The sequence below is a fragment of the Mytilus trossulus genome, chromosome 3, assembly GCF_036588685.1.
Source record: "Mytilus trossulus isolate FHL-02 chromosome 3, PNRI_Mtr1.1.1.hap1, whole genome shotgun sequence".
Lineage (NCBI taxonomy): Eukaryota > Metazoa > Mollusca > Bivalvia > Mytilida > Mytilidae > Mytilus > Mytilus trossulus.
Window position 1 is genome coordinate 24614454 of NC_086375.1, and position 20172 is coordinate 24634625.

At 31.7% G+C, this 20172-nt stretch overlaps 1 protein-coding gene across 1 annotated transcript in view; it reads right to left on the minus strand.

Annotated features, from left to right (window-relative positions):
* The window catches only part of LOC134710836 (muscle-specific protein 300 kDa-like), a 109980-nt gene that overhangs the window by 15340 nt on the left and 74468 nt on the right, over positions 1-20172 (minus strand). The window contains exons 46-67 of the mRNA XM_063571239.1: positions 19842-20165; positions 19064-19216; positions 18453-18617; positions 17416-17742; positions 16808-16960; positions 15726-16214; positions 15407-15469; positions 13955-14107; positions 13262-13426; positions 12614-12940; positions 11713-11865; positions 10453-10617; positions 6913-7077; positions 5952-6428; positions 5017-5496; positions 4359-4523; positions 3708-3888; positions 3203-3348; positions 2599-2751; positions 1890-2054; positions 1047-1523; positions 308-472 (exon numbers count right to left, since the gene is read on the minus strand). Coding sequence (XP_063427309.1) covers positions 308-472; positions 1047-1523; positions 1890-2054; positions 2599-2751; positions 3203-3348; positions 3708-3888; positions 4359-4523; positions 5017-5496; positions 5952-6428; positions 6913-7077; positions 10453-10617; positions 11713-11865; positions 12614-12940; positions 13262-13426; positions 13955-14107; positions 15407-15469; positions 15726-16214; positions 16808-16960; positions 17416-17742; positions 18453-18617; positions 19064-19216; positions 19842-20165 — 5211 coding nt within the window. The remainder of the gene's footprint in view (positions 1-307; positions 473-1046; positions 1524-1889; positions 2055-2598; positions 2752-3202; positions 3349-3707; positions 3889-4358; positions 4524-5016; positions 5497-5951; positions 6429-6912; positions 7078-10452; positions 10618-11712; positions 11866-12613; positions 12941-13261; positions 13427-13954; positions 14108-15406; positions 15470-15725; positions 16215-16807; positions 16961-17415; positions 17743-18452; positions 18618-19063; positions 19217-19841; positions 20166-20172) is intronic.

Sequence of the window (20172 nt, forward strand, 5' to 3'; positions counted from 1 at the left end):
TTTACTGTGTACAAAAGTCATCTGATAAAAAAAACTACTGAACTATATAGAAGAAGTGATGTTTGTTTGCTTGATGATTGATGGCAACATAAGGTATTATGAGTGTGTACTGAGTATAAATATTCGAAATAAATATTAAACAATGGTTCTGTGATAAAACATCATTTTTTGAAAACATTGATTCTTTAAATTACACATGAAAATTTAAATTTCTTCTAAATTAGTAGATTTGTTTCAAAAACTGTGTTAAAATATAAGGTACTGTTTGTATCAACAAAATTATATTCTACTTTTCTGAAAAAATTACCTTTAGTCTATCAATCTTGCTGACGACAGCAGTCTTTTCACCAAAAGTGTCTTGGCAAGTGGCAAGTTTTTCTCTGGCAGCTCTCAGCCAAGATATAAAACCATTACAAGAATCGTGATAAGACTGATGTGAGGCTACACATTGTTCTGATCTGGCCAAACTATCCTGTAAATAAAAAAAGTTTAAGTTTCTTATAGAGATCCTTATCTTTTTATTTTCTCTTAATATTCTTTACATATTTTTTCCATTTAAAAAAAATCTCTTTTATATGTGTTAAAAACATTCAAGTATCAGTAAGTTAATTAACCGGTAATCAGTGGAGTATTCAACAATTTTCTTGACTTTTACAATTGAAATTCCTGCATTTCGAATTCTCTTACTATAACTATTTACAATAATGTAATAGAAACTATTTATAAGTACAATTCAAAGGAAACAAAATACATGTAACAATTATACCAACTGAACAGTAAACAATGGTTTACTGTGGATTCATTTATTTTCGTGGGTACCAATTTTCGTGGAGAAAGGAAAAATTACATGTTCATTGATATTTAATTTGGTGGTTTTGGCAAAGTCTGCATACAAACCTATAGAAAATATGTTATTCGTTGAACATTTAATTTCGTGGTTCACCTGTACCCACGAAATCCACGAAAATTGGTTTCCAACGAATAATAATGAATCCACAGTATTAACATGAAAATATTGACACAATTCTCCATTCAATTTTAATTACCTTGGCTTGATTCTTGAGAGTTTGGTATTTACTGACAATCTGTGTAGTATCAGTTGATGCTTTACTGTGAGGACTCTTAGAGGACAGTTCTTGAGCCTTATTATCAATGGATTCTATCATCTGTTCATATGATATCACATCCTGGTAGACACCCTTCAGTCTCTGTAACTCTGCCTTCTTTTCACTGAGGTCAGCTTTGGGTTCTGTTTCACGGAGCCTTTTCTCCATGTCTCTGAGCCATTTCTGTATTTTATCATAGCTATGGTTATAATCAGCCCATTGTAACAGACATGATTCTAACATAACTTTAGTGTCAGTGATTTCACTTATAAGACTTTCCCATTCTTGTTGGAGTTGTTGTAATTCCTTACGGATCATCTCACGTCCCTCCATAGATGTGTTTGTCATGGCTTTCTCGCCCCAGGTATTGGCAGAATGAATCATTAGCTGTCCTTCATCCTTTGCAATTACAAACTCCTGCAAAAGATAACATATCATTATTATATATTTGACCTAATTGAAACTCTATTAGTCAAACAATATAAACTAATAAATGATCATGAATCTATTTTTTTGTGTGAAAAAAAACCCCAAAACAATTAGTACAGAAATAAAACCACTCAAATATATCTAATATTTCAGCAACAAACTTTGGAAAAAAGACATATAATTATCATGTATTGTATTCTTTTCCTTGGAACCCATTTCCCAAAATTAAGGGGAAAACAATGGATTATGTTTACTACACTATTTTCTAACTCTACTTATCCATTCCAATTATCTCTATTCATCAATATTGCCAAACTTTCAGGATAACCTTGACTAATAATGGCATCATCTCACCTGAAGTTTTTCCAGTTGAGATTGTATGGTATATTTATCACCAGAGGTATCAGAGCATACAGACAGTTTGTCTCTAGTATTCTGTAACCAGGTGGCAGCTTCTGTGAAAGACTCAGCATATTGTTCATGGTCCATCACATGCTGTTCATATCTCTTCAGCAAGTCCTGTAAAAAATTCAGAATGTAAATAAGTATAAACATGAACAGCAATTTCATATAAATTGTTTAGGCAAATCTCACAAAAAGGGTTTTACTACCAATTACTTGATCAGATTTCACTTTGAACCCTGAATTTCAAACTCTGATGTAACTACACCAACTCTCTGTTTCCCTCATCTTGTGAAATATTAATTACATCACAACTTGTGTTCAGAATAACAGTCTCTTCCCATGAAGGAGAAATTTTTGAATTGGTGCAAATGGGTTTGGAAAACATTTCAACAAATCCCAAAACCAAATTCTATGAATCTCATATATTTGTGAAATCCAATAATCATTTTAAGGAATAACTTTTTTTTAGATTCTTTTTTCCCCTGTATTTATCATATTGAACCTTTTCAAATGACCAAGGGTGCGTTGCATTTTTCAATAATCTCAAACCAGGTTTGAGCTCAAGCAAGAAATAAGTCCATATAACTATAAAATCCAACAAACAAAATAATCATAAATAACAGGTTCTGATGTCGAAACAATAAACTGTAATACTGACCTTTGAAGCTGACATAAGTGTTGTATATCTAGCAGACAGCTGAGTGAGCTGTGATGTAACTCTATTATCAGTAGTGGACTGTAACAAAGTCTGGGCTCTCTCGGCCAGGGCATCAAAGGTATTCTGTTTGTCAAGAATAGCCTCATGTGTTCCCTGTGAAATAAAAAAACATACACATAGATGCTTCTCAAAGACCAAGCGACTTAAATAATCTTTCAAAATTATTAGAAAAAAATTAATTCTAATCTTTCTAAGATATTCATCTTGAATCAACTGGTTTACTTTTCATTTTTGGGGTCCAAAGAACAAAAGGACCACTCATTAATTTCAAAATGAATTTTCTTTCATTCTAATGTTATGTGTAGCAGTAGAACACAAATATATAGAGATTAGTGAAATTGAGAGAACATTATTTAAAATATATACCATTTTACAAAAAACTATTTTAAATAAATGCTCAAAAATGACAAGGGACAAGCAACATACTGATCTTAGTGATTTACACTGAAAATAGAAAACCTCCTGGTTTCTTAACGAATCTCTCTTGACAATTAGGAAAACGTAAAAGATTTTAAAATGAGGGAAAAAGTCATAAAATTATTACCTGTTGTTTCTCTAGTTGTTCTGTTTTATCCTCTAGAGTTGCCTTGAGGTCAGATTCTTCCTTCATGTCTGTCTCTGTATCTTTTATCCATTGACTCAGTTCATCATACTGGTTCTCATACAAATGCCATTCCTCCATCAGACGTTCTGTTAACAAAGTGCAATTCAATCAATATAAAATGTACTATCTTCAAATGGAAAAGTAATTTTTTGCATGGATGATTCAAACCTTTTTCTGCAAACCATTCCTGTCTCAAAGTTCAAATTTTTCTTTTTCTTTTTTTCTTTTGTACAAGCCACTGAAATAATGTTTTTGTGCACATAGAAGACACCGCCTTTTAGAAACATCTCTTGCAAGATTCTCACCTTATAATGCATGTAATTGGTTTAAATTCCTAAAACAATTATACACCTCAACCAAAAAACTGGTTGTTAAAGTGTCCACTAATAAAATGATACTGTTTACTAGAGATTGCTTTGTGTAAAACTACACTATCTGAACTTACCAAGATTGTTCCTCAGATCATCTCCATCAGCTACAAATCCTTCAAACTCTGAGGTCAACATGGATAATTCCTCTTTGATCAGTTCCTGCCCTTGGTTTGAGGTTTCAGGCAGTACAATTTCTCCTTTACCTATTGTAGCATTGAGTTTGTCTTTGCCATTTTCAATGTTTCCATTTAATTCCTAAAAATAACAAATTAAATTTAGCCTTAAAACTGAAAATGCTACGAACATCTCTTCAAATGATAATAAACAATACATAATGTGACAAAACTGTAAATTTGAATTTAAATATTTTTGAAACAGAACATTTTAATATGCACTGAGGCATATTCTCTCTGCCCTCTGCACCAAACACTTTTATTTATAGAAAAACTCTTTATGGTAACTCCTCAAAATTATTCTTTATCATTTTGGTCTATGCATTACATTGTGTGTAGTTTTAATGTACTTATAAATTTGATGTCAAATGAGAATCAGCTATGCCAGTAGAGACATTTTATCACCAAAAATAAATAAAATTGGTATGAGATGATACTCATGATTTCTTTTGTATGGCTGACATCATTTTTCTAAAATGCAGAATAAGGAATATTTTTGATTTTTGTAGAAACAACTACTATCTATTATTTTAAATCTGACAGCTTTAATACCTGTAGTTTCTGGATCTGAGCCTCGATGGCAGTCCTATCACCACGGACATCACTACAGAGATTGAGTCTGTCTACCATGGAGCTGAGCCATTCAGAACAGTCCATGAATGTATCTCTATAGATCTGATGGTCCTTAACATTCTTCTCAGTTAGTGCCATCAAGTCCTACATATTTCAAAAATTGTTATTAATAAAACTACCTTCTGTGACCAACAAGACTAACACAACATGTAGTGACTATCCTTTTATATATTTTTTTGGAAAATATCACATGGTACAATAAGAACTTAGATTAATTGATTGTTAGTTGGTTGCTAAACCTCCAGTGGTAGGGACTTTAATATCAGGATATTTTTTTAAACAATTTTGAATAAAGTTGATAGCCAAATATCTTTTTGTGAAATTTGAAAGAAATTCAAAGATAACTGAGAGACTGCTATATTCATATCTTTTTTTGCAAGCAGTGTGGTCAGTTTTATTCCATGAATAATATCTGGAAGCTGTGGATAAAAACTACCTGAACCTTACAAGTTCTTATTACAGATTCACCAGGTATTGGTCCACTTTCGTTTGTAACTTACAAGTTTTTGTTCTACTTTTTTTCAAGACTTCTTGTCAGCTTGCTGAGGTTAATAAATGGTAGGTTTTTGATACATACCTTTACTTTGTTTAGAAGTTTCTCATATTTGGTAACCAGTTGTCTGATCTGGTTTCCTAAATTTGTATCTTTACTGGTTTGTTTAAGATTTTCTGCTTTGTCATTCAGGTTGTCAATGGTACTCTGTTGACTGTTGATATTCAACTGTAGGACCTTGACCCTTTCAAACTGTAACTTCTTCTCCTGCAATGTGTTCTGTAATTGTGACTCTGTTTGCAGTTGAAGTTCAAGGTCATTGAGCCATCGATGAAGTTGTTCAATACTATCATCGTACACAGTCCATTGTGCAAGAGTACCATCCAGTTTGGTTTTAAGTTCATTAAGGTCACCAGAGAGAGCATCATACTCTGCCTGAAGACCCTGCATCTCTCGTCTGAGATTATCTCTGCCAGGAACAGAAGTATTTGGCAAGACAATCTGGAGGTTGTCGAGGGCTATCTGAAGCATGTGGAGTCCTTCATCTTTGTCAGATGTTAGTTCCTGTAATGTAAAAGTAAATATACATGATTATTCATTTCAATAGTGCATCAAGACTACAGAAGAAACCATTATCTATTAATGTATCATTTATTCCAAGTTTATTTATAAAGCAATTATTCAAGCATATATCAATTGTTTAATAAAATTATGCTCAAATCAAATATTTATCTTTTTTTTTTAATATCCAAGTTGTAACTATTTCAAACAAATTCACATTGGCCGCTTGCAAAAATGGACATTTATAGACCCTTACCACTAGAGGCCACCTATCGTTCATTGATAAAAAACATATTCTTCAAAATTTAAGAAGTACAATTCCATTCTTTCAAACTACATGCAATAACATTTTACATGAGGTTATTCCTTTTTGCAATACAGATTGGGCAGAAATGAAGACCATTTGCTATTTAAAGAGTTATGCTATACTGAACTATATATAGTGTTCAAAGACATACCTGAACTTCAGATAGTCTTTCCTGTACAGCCTTCCTATCACCACTTATATCTGTATGAGCCTGTAATTTGTTTCTCATTTCCTGTAGCCAAGATTTACACTGGTTGAAGGATTCATTGTAAGCCTGGTGGTCCAGAACATACTGTTCCCAACGACGACACAATTCTTTTACGTTGACATAAACTGTCTGGTATTTTGTACTGAGTTGTGATGCTTGACTGATCACACGAGTGTCAGTACTCACACGGACAAGATCCTGGGCTGCGTCACTCAGGGCATCAATATCGCCTTGATGGTCCAGTAATTCACGATGGATAGCCTTCAATCTGTCTATCTGTACCTGTTTATCTTTGAGGGTAGCTTTAAGCTCTATTTCTCTAACTTTGGCTTCCAAGTCTTTCAGCCATGCTGAGACTTTTTCTTGCCATGCATCAAATTCTTTCCATTGTCCCATGCAGTTTTCAAGATCAGTTTTTGTCTGCAAATAGGAAATATTACATTGAAAACAAATTTCACATGGCACAGCAAATAAGTTACGGCTTAAAACAAGTCGTTCAAAATTTAAGTAGAAAGGCAAACACTTTTGAAGTTCGCTTTTAGTCATTTTAAAAATAATACAATTCAACTTTTTCTAAAAACTAAATTAACTTCATTTTCTGTGAAAGTGCTTATTCTATGGAAAATTGACAGTTAAAATCATTTGTGGATACAGCATTGTTTTGTGACTTATAAAATTCTTTACTTCAAACCTGTTTATCAACATGTCAAATGAAATCTATAATTTATCAATTTTGTTTTTGTTGGTTTAAGTGAAATGGAATTTATTCCTAATAATCAACTTCTGAAGAAAATATACAGCCACAGCAAGATAAAAATCACAATTATTCCTTGCGCTGAAAATTTTGTTTTACATGTCTGTGATCCTATTTACAGGAGGCTAATACATAGAAGAAGAAGCTTACCTTCTGCAGAGCATTTACAAAGGCATCCCAGTCGTCCCTGAGGGCATCAGTCTCTCTGATGATAATGTCTTTACCCTGGGGAGCTGTGCTAGGGAGTACTCTCTCTGCAAGGCTTATACAGTTCTTGACCTTGGGTTCACCTTCCATCTTGGTAGCAACTATGTCCTATAAAAACATGACAAAACTTTTAGCAAAAATGTTGCAGTGAATAAAAAACAATGTCATGCAATTTCGTGGCAGACTGTTGCTTCATTCAGGGATCAAAAAGCTTACACATAAAATCTGAGAAATTCTGTTACATTTTTTTTTAACAAAAATTATAACTGACTCAGTCATGCAAGGGAAAGCGGGAAAACAAAAATATTTTTCTTTTCAAAACAACACCAGGACTTTAAATATTTATATGCTCAAATAAAAAAGCCACTTTAAATCATTCAAAAAACATCCAACATGGAATAATATTAGCCATTATAATCTCAATGAATAATTACAAGGACATGCAAATGTTCATGCAATTACATGCAATCAAGGACTAGCAACTAATAGTTAAAATTTTCTTTTAATTTTTTTAATTCTATTTTCATAACTATTTTTTTTTTAGTTGTAGAAATCCTCCTCTTCTTGATGGAACTATTAAACCCACTAAAAATTGTAATGTTGGTCTAGCATCTATTCTTCCCTTTTACATTTTTCTAACAGTCTATTACAGGATTGAACCTACTGTAAAAATTGAACAAAACTAACACCCACTCGACTATTCTAGCACTACAATTAATCTAAACAAAAAACCTAGGTTCCACTCTGCATTTACACTACGAAATTGTAAAAGAAAATCCGCTGTTGAATTAATCTTACATGCCGTTGCAAAAGGAAAAAAAATAAATCTACTTTAGTTGCCTTCTAGAGCCATTTTAAATTCGGTTTTTACTGCATCAACTGTTTCTGATAATCTAAAAATAGCAACACACTGCTACTACTTACAAAAGTGATTTTGTCAATGTCTTGATTCTAAGGTGAAAAATGTGCAAATGAAAAATACTGTATCACTGGCTGTAGAGGTAACCAAGCCAAGGAGGGGTAGGGATGATTTCTTTTTTTAGTAAGATTCCCATCATGCAACATTGGGATTTTTGTGAACTTTTTTTAGTTACACAATGTGTTCCTACACTTTACATGCTACACACCACTATATTTTCAGTCAAATTACTGGTGTAATTAATCTATGATAACATTACTCAGAATATCATAAAATTTTTACATCCCCTTAATTTAGGGTCACAATTGTCTTTTATATTTCAAAATTTTGAAATTATGGGAAACTCAAATCCGTACGGGAAATATCACAGAAAGAAGGTTTATAGACCCTGTTTTGTAATCGAACTAATAACCAGCTACAGTATTTATAACAAAACCATGCAACAACTGGCACATGCAAACTAATAGAGATAAGAAAAATATTGTGTGATTGGGGATCATTTCTTTTAAACCCTTATAAAAAATCTGGCAAAGGAAGATCTTATATTCTTTTAAAAATTAATAAATATCTCTTAAACACAGAGTTATGACCTTATAACACTTTTAACAAAAAATATGACACTTAATGAAATTTGTGAAAATAAGGCCATCCATTCATTGTGTCTACCTACTATATGCAATATGTGTATGACAACCATTCTTAACTAATTTTTTCTACTGGTGAATTTCTTAAAAATCCCATTTTCAAACTTGTAGATATAAAATGTGTGTTCCCAAAACCTTATGTGTTTATTTTTTTCACACTCATGGATATCAAGTCCTACCGATAATTGATAGTATAAAGAATCCAGCTATAGAGAAATAAAAAAAAACTTTGAATCACACGAAAAACAAGGAACACACAGGAATTTTTTTCACACCAGGGGAAAAACTTTTTAGAAAACAGTGAGGTTTTATCTCACAAATATTATTTTGGAATATTTTTTATATTGTCTTTCACACAAGAGAATAAACTTTTCAACAATAGTTTGTTGAAAACAGGAAGGTTTGATTTCAGAAATATTACTTGGAAATATTTGTTTTTGTATTGTCTTTCACCAGGGAATACACTTTTCACACAGAAATAATACTTTTGGGAAAACAAGGAGATTTTAATTCACATATACTATTTAAGAATATTTTTTGTATGGTCTTTTACCAGGAAATACACTTTCCACACAGAAAAAAGCCTGGTATTTTACCGATAATATTTGGAAATATTTTAGGGGTGTTTTCTTACAATACACATATAGGATAGTTAGAAGCTCTAAGGATATCACTACAAAAAGACTGGAGAAAATCAATAGAAAAGTCTATAGTGAACAACTTACACAACGTCGCTGTTATCAGAACATAACATAGAAAACCAGTGTTAGATTTCAGACTATATATATTTTTTTTACACAAACAGTTAAAAAAGTCACAATCATGCAAATATTTCTCAATTCTTAGTAAATATATTTAGGTGACTCACATACATGTACATACAACAGATCTTTTTAAGATAATACAAACATGCCCAGAATATTTTGAATGGCAAAATACTAAATTTTCCAGTCATATTTTCTATTTCTGATGGAAAATATTGCATTTTACAATTCATAACAATCTCTCGGCAAGCTTTAATATTATCGTAAAAGTTTCATTTAAAGTTAACATTGTCAAGTTATTATCAGCCACAGTGTATTCACATTATTTTGATTATAATATTTCGTAGATATATATTGGTTTTATGTGCTTGTACAAACCCACGCCGCACCCCAAAACCTTGATGCTTACACTTTTAATTAGTCCTGTGTAGTAAGTCTGTAAGCAAACATTTAATTATAACATAAGCGATATATTTGGGACGTGCTCACAAAAGCAAGGTGACAAATTTATAAATTTAGATTAATGTATCATTTGTAAAGCAATAAATTGCGAAATTTTAACGATAATAAATTTGAAACAAACAAAATAATCAACAAAAAATTTCCTTAAATAAAATTATGAAATACAACGGTTCTTTAAAAATTTAATTTCTTGTGAAAAGTAACTTTTCATATCCTTACAGGTAAGTTCAAAAGAATTTATAATATTCGGGGTCATAGCAGATTTTTTTTTTTACTGAAAATGTGATACACTCATAAATATTAATTCCCTTATCTAGAGGAATCATTGAATATATAAATTCTAAAAGATGAGGAGGAAATATTTAATCAAGAATTGTTCTTAAATAAAAGATAGACCTATAATTATGAAGATTTCTAATGAATATATACAATAAAGAATGAAGCCACATCAATCTTTTTTGGATTTTCCTGCATAAATTTGGATACAATACACTTATTTAACCAAACTCAATCCAGTAAACAAAATGCCCATTTTTTTAGTAAATTAATAAAATATCTATTCCCTCAATAATAAATCAAAGAAGACTTGAACTCTGAAAGCCCCATATCTTTTCATCCAGTGATCAAAAATCAAATTGATGTGGCCTGACTGCAATGTAATAATAGTCTATAAATAAAACAAAACAATAGCTACCTGTATTTTATCCAGTCTGTTCTGAATGGTGTGACGATCACCAGACACATCAGAACACATGGACAGCTTCTCACGTATACCATTCAACCATTCGATACAATTGTTGTAAGCATCATTATACTGTTGATGGTCAGCGACAAACACTTCATATTGTTGTACACGCTCCTAGAAATTTGACAAAATGAGGTCAGAGAAATTTGATTTTCCAAAGGTAAAAATTATTTTATCAAAAGGCATGCATTTTACCATGAGATAGTTTCTTCTAATAAAAGAGCTATAACTTAACTGACAACTGTTGAAACCAAAGGACACGGCTCACTTTTGGCACAATATGGCTTGAATTTCAACTTAATTATAAAATATCAAAATTGCCACTATTTGTTTCTTAATGCTAGGTTCATTATAGACTGCAAAGTCTGCACATTTTGTAGATATTGCCAAAATAGGATAATTTTGTGCATTTTTTGGATACAAAAGCTTTAGGGAAACTTTGGACACAACCTACAATCCAAAATGCTCTGCATCCAAAGAGTGGTTAAAAGTTTATATGGATTCCCTAAACATACACCCATGCATTTTCAGGGATGTGTTAATAATGATATATAACCCAATATTTTATCATTTTCTCTGTTAGAGATGCAAAGGACAACATATTCATGCTAGTACAAATTTCAAGACCAATTAAAATAACATTCTCTATTTAATATTCCAAGACCGAATTAAATAACATTCTCTATTTAATATTCCAAGGCCAAATTAAATAACATTCCATATTTTATATTCCAAGACCAAATATAATAACATTCTCTATTTCCTATCCTGCTACTTAAGTCTACTTAACAAAAAAGCAGCAATTATTTCAAATTCAAATGCTAAAGAATGCAGAAAAAATTTCTACAAATTACTCACTTCTATCAACTTTGGAAAATCCTTCATCTAATAAAATATTTTACAATTTCAAAAACTTTATAAGATTCTTTCTTAAACTTAAAACAAAGAATTTTTCATTTCGATTATTTCATATATCTTAAAATAGTACTTTTCACAACAAATGTTTTTATAGCCATTAGAAACAAATGAACAACTGAATTTATATACAACACATCTACCATTATGATAACAGTAACAGTAAAATTGAACATTCATCAAAACTAGCCATTTAATAATGCGACACATATTTATTTACTTTACCTCTCAATTATTTACAAGTAATGGCAGTATATATTCAGCAAAGTAGATATACAGTAACTTATAACTAACCTTTGCAGATGTACAGAGTTTCTGGTATCTGGTTCGAGCCTGAGTAACAAACTTTGTAAGATGAGGGTCACTGCTACTCTGTACGAGTGATTGAGCCTTGTCATTTACACTTTCGATAACTCTCTGATAGGATAACACGTCTTGATGCAAAACCTATAATCCACAACAAATGTCAAACTAAAATTCTATACAACATATAGACATGCTTAAAGTGATCATCCTTCTGTATAGTATCTGAACATTAATCAAATTATAGAAAAGTTACATGCATGTACCAACATACAGCATTTGCTCATTTGTTCTTTGAAAACCAGAAAAGACGGTTTCATTTAAACATACATTTTACTGAGCGAAGGCACTATCAAAATGGGGTAATATTGATAATTTCAAAATGTTTTTGTCCTGTTTGTTTTATGGAACAGACTTCTCATGTCATGAAATAGTCTTCATATAACTGATATTCTTCCTGTAAATTTCTGAAAACTCTTCACAAAATATTGAGATATATAAATTTAATTGGGAAAATGTAACATGGACTTTTATAAGAATTGTTGGCAACTTGTTCACCTTTATAACAATGAAATATATCTCACATTTCAAAGTACAAATGATCCATTACAATATGAAAAGCTGGTAAAATATTAATAAACTTTAAACTAAATCATTTAATGAATGTAAGAAAAAGATGAATATCAAGTACTTAACAAAACGACAATATTGTTTAATCATTCTTAATCCATGCATTCAACTAATGATAACGCATAATAACACTTGTTTTCTAAAATCATATTTCATTGCTTAAAAAAATTAACTAAAATCAAAACTTTGGACATATTGAGCATTCATACAAAATTAAACCATTGCATTTATTTGAAGTTTTCTGATTAGCACGATACACAACCTTATAGTTCTGTAGCTGTGTCTTTTTCTCTTCTAGAGTCGACCGTAATGGTAATTGTCCTTCTAACTGTGACTCCATATCTCTTAACCAGTGTTCCACCTGACCATAGCTGTCGTCAAAGGATGTCCATTGTACGAGAGCTACTTCAAGTTTACGTTGGGCTGCTGACAAGTCATCAAACAGGCTCTCCCAGCCAAGTTTCAGTTGTCGTAATTCTTGTCTGACTACTTCCCTTCCTTCGGCAGCAGTGTTTGGGTATAGTCTTTCACCAGACTCAATCACATTGTTCAGTTTACCAAAGCCAGTGTCTCTTTCAACAGAGAGCTCCTAGAAATGAAAACAATACACATATTTTAACAGTTTAAAGCTTAATCTAAACATATAAGTAAAAATAAATGGAGAATGTCTGTCTATAAGCCACAGATGCTCCTGCTTGTAAATATGCATGAGTCAACTTCCACATACCAATGCAGGATTCATGTAGTTAAAATTGTTTTATGATTTTAAGCGTTGTGTATAAGTTTCATAACATTTTGTTAAAGCAAACTAATGTTAGAGATAGAAACGACAGATTGAGCAAATTTTCAATTTATAGAGGGCATAAACTCATAAAAAGCCGTATTTTTTTATAAATTTTCCAGTAGTTACCTGTATTTTTTCAAGTCTGTCCTCAAGGTCATTCCTATTACCAGAAGTATCAGCACTCTGTCCAAACTTCTTCCTGGCTTTTGTTAGCCACTGACTACAGTCAGTATGTCTGTCTCTATACAGTTTGTGATCTGCAACATTCTGTTCACATTTCTTCAGATTTTCCTGTAAATTAAAAAAAAAAATTATGAGATTTTTTTATGGATTGATACCTCATTGTTAAGTTTTCATTGATGTAATTGCATAATAACGTAAAAATTAAAATATCTTTTTAATTTTGAGGTCTACATTATGAAAATGATCCAAATTAAACCGTAAAATTTATTGCCTTTTTAATTGCCATTAGTAAATCTGTTAAAATTTTATTCTTTTTAATTGCCATAAGTGAGAATCTGTTAAAATTTTATTCTTTTTAATTGCCATAAGTGAGAATCTGTACACATTTTATTCTTTTTAATTGCCATTAGTGAGAATCTGTACATGTTATTCTTTTTAATTGCCATTAGTGAGAATCTGTTAAAATCTTATTCTTTTTGATAGCCATTAATACTGAGAATCTGTTAAAATTTTATTCTTTTTAATTAACATTAGTGAGAATCTGTTAAAATTTTATTCTTTTTAATTTCCATTAGTGAGAATCTGTCCACATTTTCATGTCTTTCCTTTTTCAAGCAGAGAGAAATAAAATTATACCTTCACAGTTTGTTGTAATGTTTGGTATCTGGAAACCAATTGTGATATTGAGGTTGCTACACGGCTTTCTCCAGTCAGCTGTTGTAATGTTTGTCCATCATCTGAAAACTGATCAACTTCTCTTTGGTGACTACGAAGGTCTTGCATTAACTCCTGTAAAATTGAAAAACCAAATTTTAGAAAATACTTGTTACCATTTTTCATATTGTCATAAAGAACAAATCTTAAATCACATAAAACACACAAAATGACTTAAGTTGTACTGATTTATTAGTGAGAAAAAAACCTAATCCATTCTTCACATATCGCCTCAGATTAATTAAAGATTTGTTACCACATATGATAAAGTTGAGAAAGGAAATGAGGAATGTGTCAAAGCGACAACAGCCGAAGGCCACCAATGGGTCTTCAATGTAGCAAGAATTCCCGCACCCATAGGTGTCCTGTAGCTGGCCCCTTAAAAATATGTATACTAGTACTGTACAGTGATAATGGACGTCATACTAAACTCTGAATTATACTCCAAGACTGTACATGCAAAAAATAATGTTTTCTCTCCGAAAAATCCACCTAAGTCCATTTAAAATATAATTGCCTATTATGTCTAAAAACATAAGGTCACTGACTGATTTTGTTTGTCAATATATATATATGAAGATATAACCACCTTATTTAATCTTATATACATCAGGAATTAAGTTCTCATAACCAACCTCCCAGTGAAGCAAAATAGTTTATACATTTTCCAAACTAAATATTCAATTTAAAATCTATATAAGAATTCATAAAAACATAAGTCTTCAACCAATTATAAAAATTCAGTGAAAACATGGAACAATAAAAGTGCATTCTATCACAATTGGTGTAATAACACAAAATCAAAAAACAGAATTCAAAGCATGTGCGTCTGCAGAATGTTCATAAAGATTTTTAATAAAACATTTATAGCAAAGATGTTAATTAATCCTATGAATAGGCATGAAATATTTGCCACTGGACACAAAAAAAGCAACAATCATTCAATAAATTTGATTTCTAACTGAAATTGTTAAACTTATGTTTACCGCTTAATCTTATAATCAGTTCATAAGATTTCTTGCATGTGGAAAATTTTACTTCATAGAAGCTGTTGTAAGAAAATAAGTTAACAGCTCAATGCTTCTGTTTAAAATAGATTCAGCAATCGTAAGAATTGTATTGACTATTTTCAAGATTTTTTTTATAAAAAAATAAAGGAATCTGTTATGCATACAATTAGCTTTAGTCAAGATTTGAATGTCTTCATGTGAGACATTATAAGGTCTTTGTAGATCCTAGTTAATAATGAAATTGTTAACAAGCTGCAAATCAGTTTGTAAGCCTAAGAAAAATAATAAAATAAATTAAACTGAAGTTTGACAAAAACTGTGAAGGAGCCAGCTTTGTGCCTTCACCATATATAAAACATCTTACTGATTCTAATTGTGAGAATTCTTCCAATTCGTGACGGAATTCTACAATGTCTTCAAGATATTCCTAGAACAATGGATTTGATGCATATAAAATCCTTAAAATACCTTTCTATTCCTTTCAAAGCATATAATGTTACATTTGAATAAATAAGCATTTAAAATATTCAAACTACGAAATGCTTAAGCAACTTCTAAAAATAATTTGAATTTTCTTAAAAATATTAAATTGAAATTCAATTACACAGCCAAATATATTTATGTCAAAGCTTAACATTCAATTTTTTAAATATAATCATGAATGTAAATATTAATCAGCATACCTGGTATCTAACAAGCTGATGTTGTTTATCCTCCACAGTAGATTTGAGAGGAAAGTCCTTGACCTTTTTCTCCATGTCCTTGACCCAGTGAGAGATTTTCTCATGCTGCTCCTCATATTTGATCCAATGTTCAATAGCTCTGTCAAGATTATCATGGAGTGATCTAACTTGTGTTGTGTAATTTTCCCAGTCCATTTTAAGCATGTCTAGTTCTTGCTGTATGCCTTGACGACCTTTGAGAGCAGTGGTATCCATGGCTTTAGCACCTTTTTCTTCCACCACACTTATTTTGTTAACATTGTCAGGTATTTGAGCCAGTAATTCCTGGACTCTGTCAAATTTGTTTTGTAATGTATGTCTGTCACCAGAGATATCAGCACACATGCCGACACGATCTTTCATCAAGGTCATCCAATCCACGGCTGCTTGCAGGGAATCATGGTACTGTTGATGATCATAAACATTACGTTCACATTGTTGTATTGTGTTCTGAAATTAAAGATAGCATATCTTCATTAAAAATATTCACCTTTTTGTATCAAATCATGAATTTAAAATATCAGACTTGTCACTGAAAAGCTATATTACATTTATTATACATTTAAATCACCAATACACTTTTTCACACTTGTGCTCAAATTTCATGTCAAAGTGCAATTGGTTTTCAATATCTACAAATGAAATTGATACAATATCAGATTCTTTTATATTTTTTTTTTAAATATCTTAAGGATGTTTAAAGCAGTTTATCAAAAATACAAAAGATTAAAAATTCTAGAGATTCAATTAAGGTGGTACCCAACACTTATTATTTGACTCGTTTAATTTTCTTTTAATTTTGACAAAGTATTTACTTTGACCCATTGACAAAAATATAAAAATTTCAAAAAATTTGAACTAACCATTTTATCAGAAAAATTACACTGGTTATATAGCAGTTTGACAAACACTTATTTTGATCATTGAGAAGCTTAATATTCGCTTATGAACACAATGTCATTAAAAAGTTCTGATGATTTTACAGAGTTATCTCCCTGTAGTGTTAGGTACCACCTTTAAAAGTGTTCATGAACCATACAAACCTTAGCAGTCTGGCAAAGATCTTCGTATCTAGAGTTGATATCAGTGATGAAGGCAGCTACTTCAGGGTTAGACGTGCTGTGTAGTACACCCTGGGCTTTCTCTATTACAGAATCTACAAGTCTCTGGTGGGATGTTATGTCAGATAGTACAGGCTAGAAAATAAAATAGAAAATCCATTTACTAAGAGAAATACTGTTTTAGATACATGAATATAGAAATAAATGTTCCGTGTAATATCAAAATTCCAATCTTTGATCATAAGAGTTTAAAACCATTTTCCCACATATCAGTTCCTGCGACACCATATCAAAACTGGTTTCTATCAATTTGTGAAAACTGTATTGTGGTCTTTAATTAATTTCTTTAAGGCAGTTTAAATGTTTCAAAGTTGCTTCCTCATTCAAATCTCAATCCTAAATCATTTTCCTGTATCCTACTTAGACAAAATATTGCTACAAGTTTCACCTTTCCTTGTCACTTAATTTTCAAGGTTAATTCCACAATGGGTTTTCCATGTTAAAATAAAACTTTGAAAGGATCACTTATTTACACTGCTAAGTTAAAATTAATATTACTTTCAAAATATTTTGATTTTATATCAGCTTACCCTGAGGTTTTGTAACTGCAGACGTTTTTCTTGTAATGTATTTTTCAGATCAACATCAGCTCTCAGTGCAGCCTCTGTATCCACCATCCATTTCATTAGTTGATCTTGTCCATCAGCATATGAGGACCATTGCATCAGGAATGAGTCAACCTTCCTCTGGGTATCAGACAGACCAGTAAACAATCTATCCCAGTCCTCTTTAGCTGTGCGTAACTCCTGGCGAACCTTTTCACGTCCACCAGCAGCAGTGTCTGGGTAAAGTTTCTCTCCTGCTTCAATGGTAGCATTGAGTCTCTGAAGGCCATGATCTTTTTCTGCCATTAACATCTACAATGATGAGAAAAAAAATTAATAAGACTTCAGATATAAATATTTGATCTGTCAAAAAAAAATTAAATTTTGATTTTCAAGTAGGTAGGAACTAACAAAGGTTCAATAATCTGTTTTAGTTCATATTTGATCATTCCTATGTAAAGCTGTTCTGGAAATCTAGTATATAAAAAGACAACTCCTAGGGTTTTCTTAAAATTAGAGCAGCAGCAGATATTTGTATTTTCCTTACAGCTTTTTGACATAAATGAAACTTATCTTAATAATTAAAATATTTATTGACAAAAAAATTTCATTAAAAGTACCAATTGACAGATAATAAATATCAGGTCATATTTGACAGCATTCTAATAATATTTTTTTATTTGGTCTTAATATAAATTCAGCAATATTAGTTCACCTGTCAGAAATTCATAAATACCAAATTACTTTTTTTAATAACTGAATAAATTGTGGACACAGAGAAATGTCCAGCATGTTTGACTTCATTACAAAAATGCTGTAAAACCAGGTTTAATCCACCATTTTCTCCATAAGAATTATGTGTTTGAGCTTTTGATTCGGCCATTTAATTAGGGACTTTCTGTTTTGAATTTTCCTCAATATTTTTGTGATATTTCTTTTTGATTGAACAGATGCTATCTACACCAACATCTCATTTTTACATTAGTCATGGCAGACGGCACAAAATTGATTTTGTTATATACCTGTATTGTGGTTCTCCTTTCCTCCATGGTTTCTTGGTCAGCAGCAGATTGTTGGCAGTTGTCCAGCTTGGTGTCTGCTTGTTCTATCCAGTTATTGAATTCTGCCAATCTGTTGTCATAACCTTGATGGTCTTGGGCATATTTCTCCCATTTACTTATCAATTCCTAGAAAAGACATTTGAAATCAAGTTTTTCCAGAGTAAGTCAACATTCTCAGAAAAGCAACAAAAACTTAATTTGATGCTCTTTTTGATAAACTTCATAGTAAGTGAATTAATAGCTGCAGGTTTTACTTTGTGCATACTTGAAGGGCACAAGGACCATTTTTGGGACATCAGGATTAGGTCTTTTTTTATGCTGAATCCTTTTGTTTTGCAGAAATTCAGGATTACCCTTCTCGGTACACAGGAATTAATGATTTATTCATTTTTTCATTTGGGATGACATCCTCCCTACTGCCCCTTTTTTTTCATGCAATTTATCTTGTGTACTGAATCATCAAAGTACAGTGACAATAACTCTTCATTGAGACTGCTTTAATCAAATTATTTTTCTCTGAATTTGATTCTAACAAGTACAGAAGTTGTAACATTTAATGTTTTTCACGTTACCTTGACTTGTGAGAGTAGTCCTCTATATCTGTTAGTGAGTTGTGACACTTGTGTACTCAGTCTGGCGTCTGCACTGGTGTGCATCAGATTCTGGGCATCGTCTGTAAACCTGTCAATCTCAGGCTGGTGAGACAAAATCTCTTCTCTTTGTTTCTAAAATAAAATAGCAGATTTCATTTTAAATGATGGTGGTAAACTTTTATTGTTACCTATACACAAGGCACATGGTCTAAGAGATTTAATAAAGTGAGGTACCCAGAGGGGGGATAGGAGGGGTCCTGATCCCGAAATTCCGACTAATATAAAATAAATCCTGACGTCCAATAAAAAGGATTCCTGGATCCCGAAAGGGTCAATCCCGAAATCCTGAGCTTAAAAAACACCCGATCCCGGAGTCCCGATAAAGGTCCTATCCCCCCTCTACCCAATAATCTAAATACATGAGTGAAAATATTATTGTTTCTTTTTTAAAATCTTCTTTATGCATCATAGTCAACTAAAATAGTAATATGTGTGCAATGGACACAATTTCCTTTCTCACTATCAGATTTAATTTTTCAGTCATCATAAAATCATGGTAAAACACTTTGGCAGATATTCAAAAAACATTATCAAGATCAAATGTTCTTGAGTAAAAAGTTGATGTTACCTACATTCCAACAAAACTTCAACCTGATATGAGACAAACAAATAGACAAAAGGATGGATGCAGAACCAAGAAAATTTAAACCACTTTACTATTGTTGACAAGGCATAACAAAAATCTAATTTAACTTACCTTGAATCTTTCCACTTGAGTTTGTTTCTCTTTCAGTGTGGACTTCAATTCATAATTCTTGACTTGTTGTTCCATATCTTTAAGCCAAGAGGAACATACAGAGAACTTGGACTCAAAGTCTCCCCATTGTACCATTGCAGTTTGTAGGTCCTCCTCTGTCTGTTGTATACGGGCCAGATAATCCTCCCACTCAGACTGGAGGTGGTCAATATCTCGTCGTAATACCTCACGCCCACGTTGGGATGAGTTCTTGGTAGTCTTTTCACAAAGTTCTTTTGTTGCTTTCAGTTTCTTTTCGCCGTCTTCAACCTTCTCAGCACACTCCTGTTAA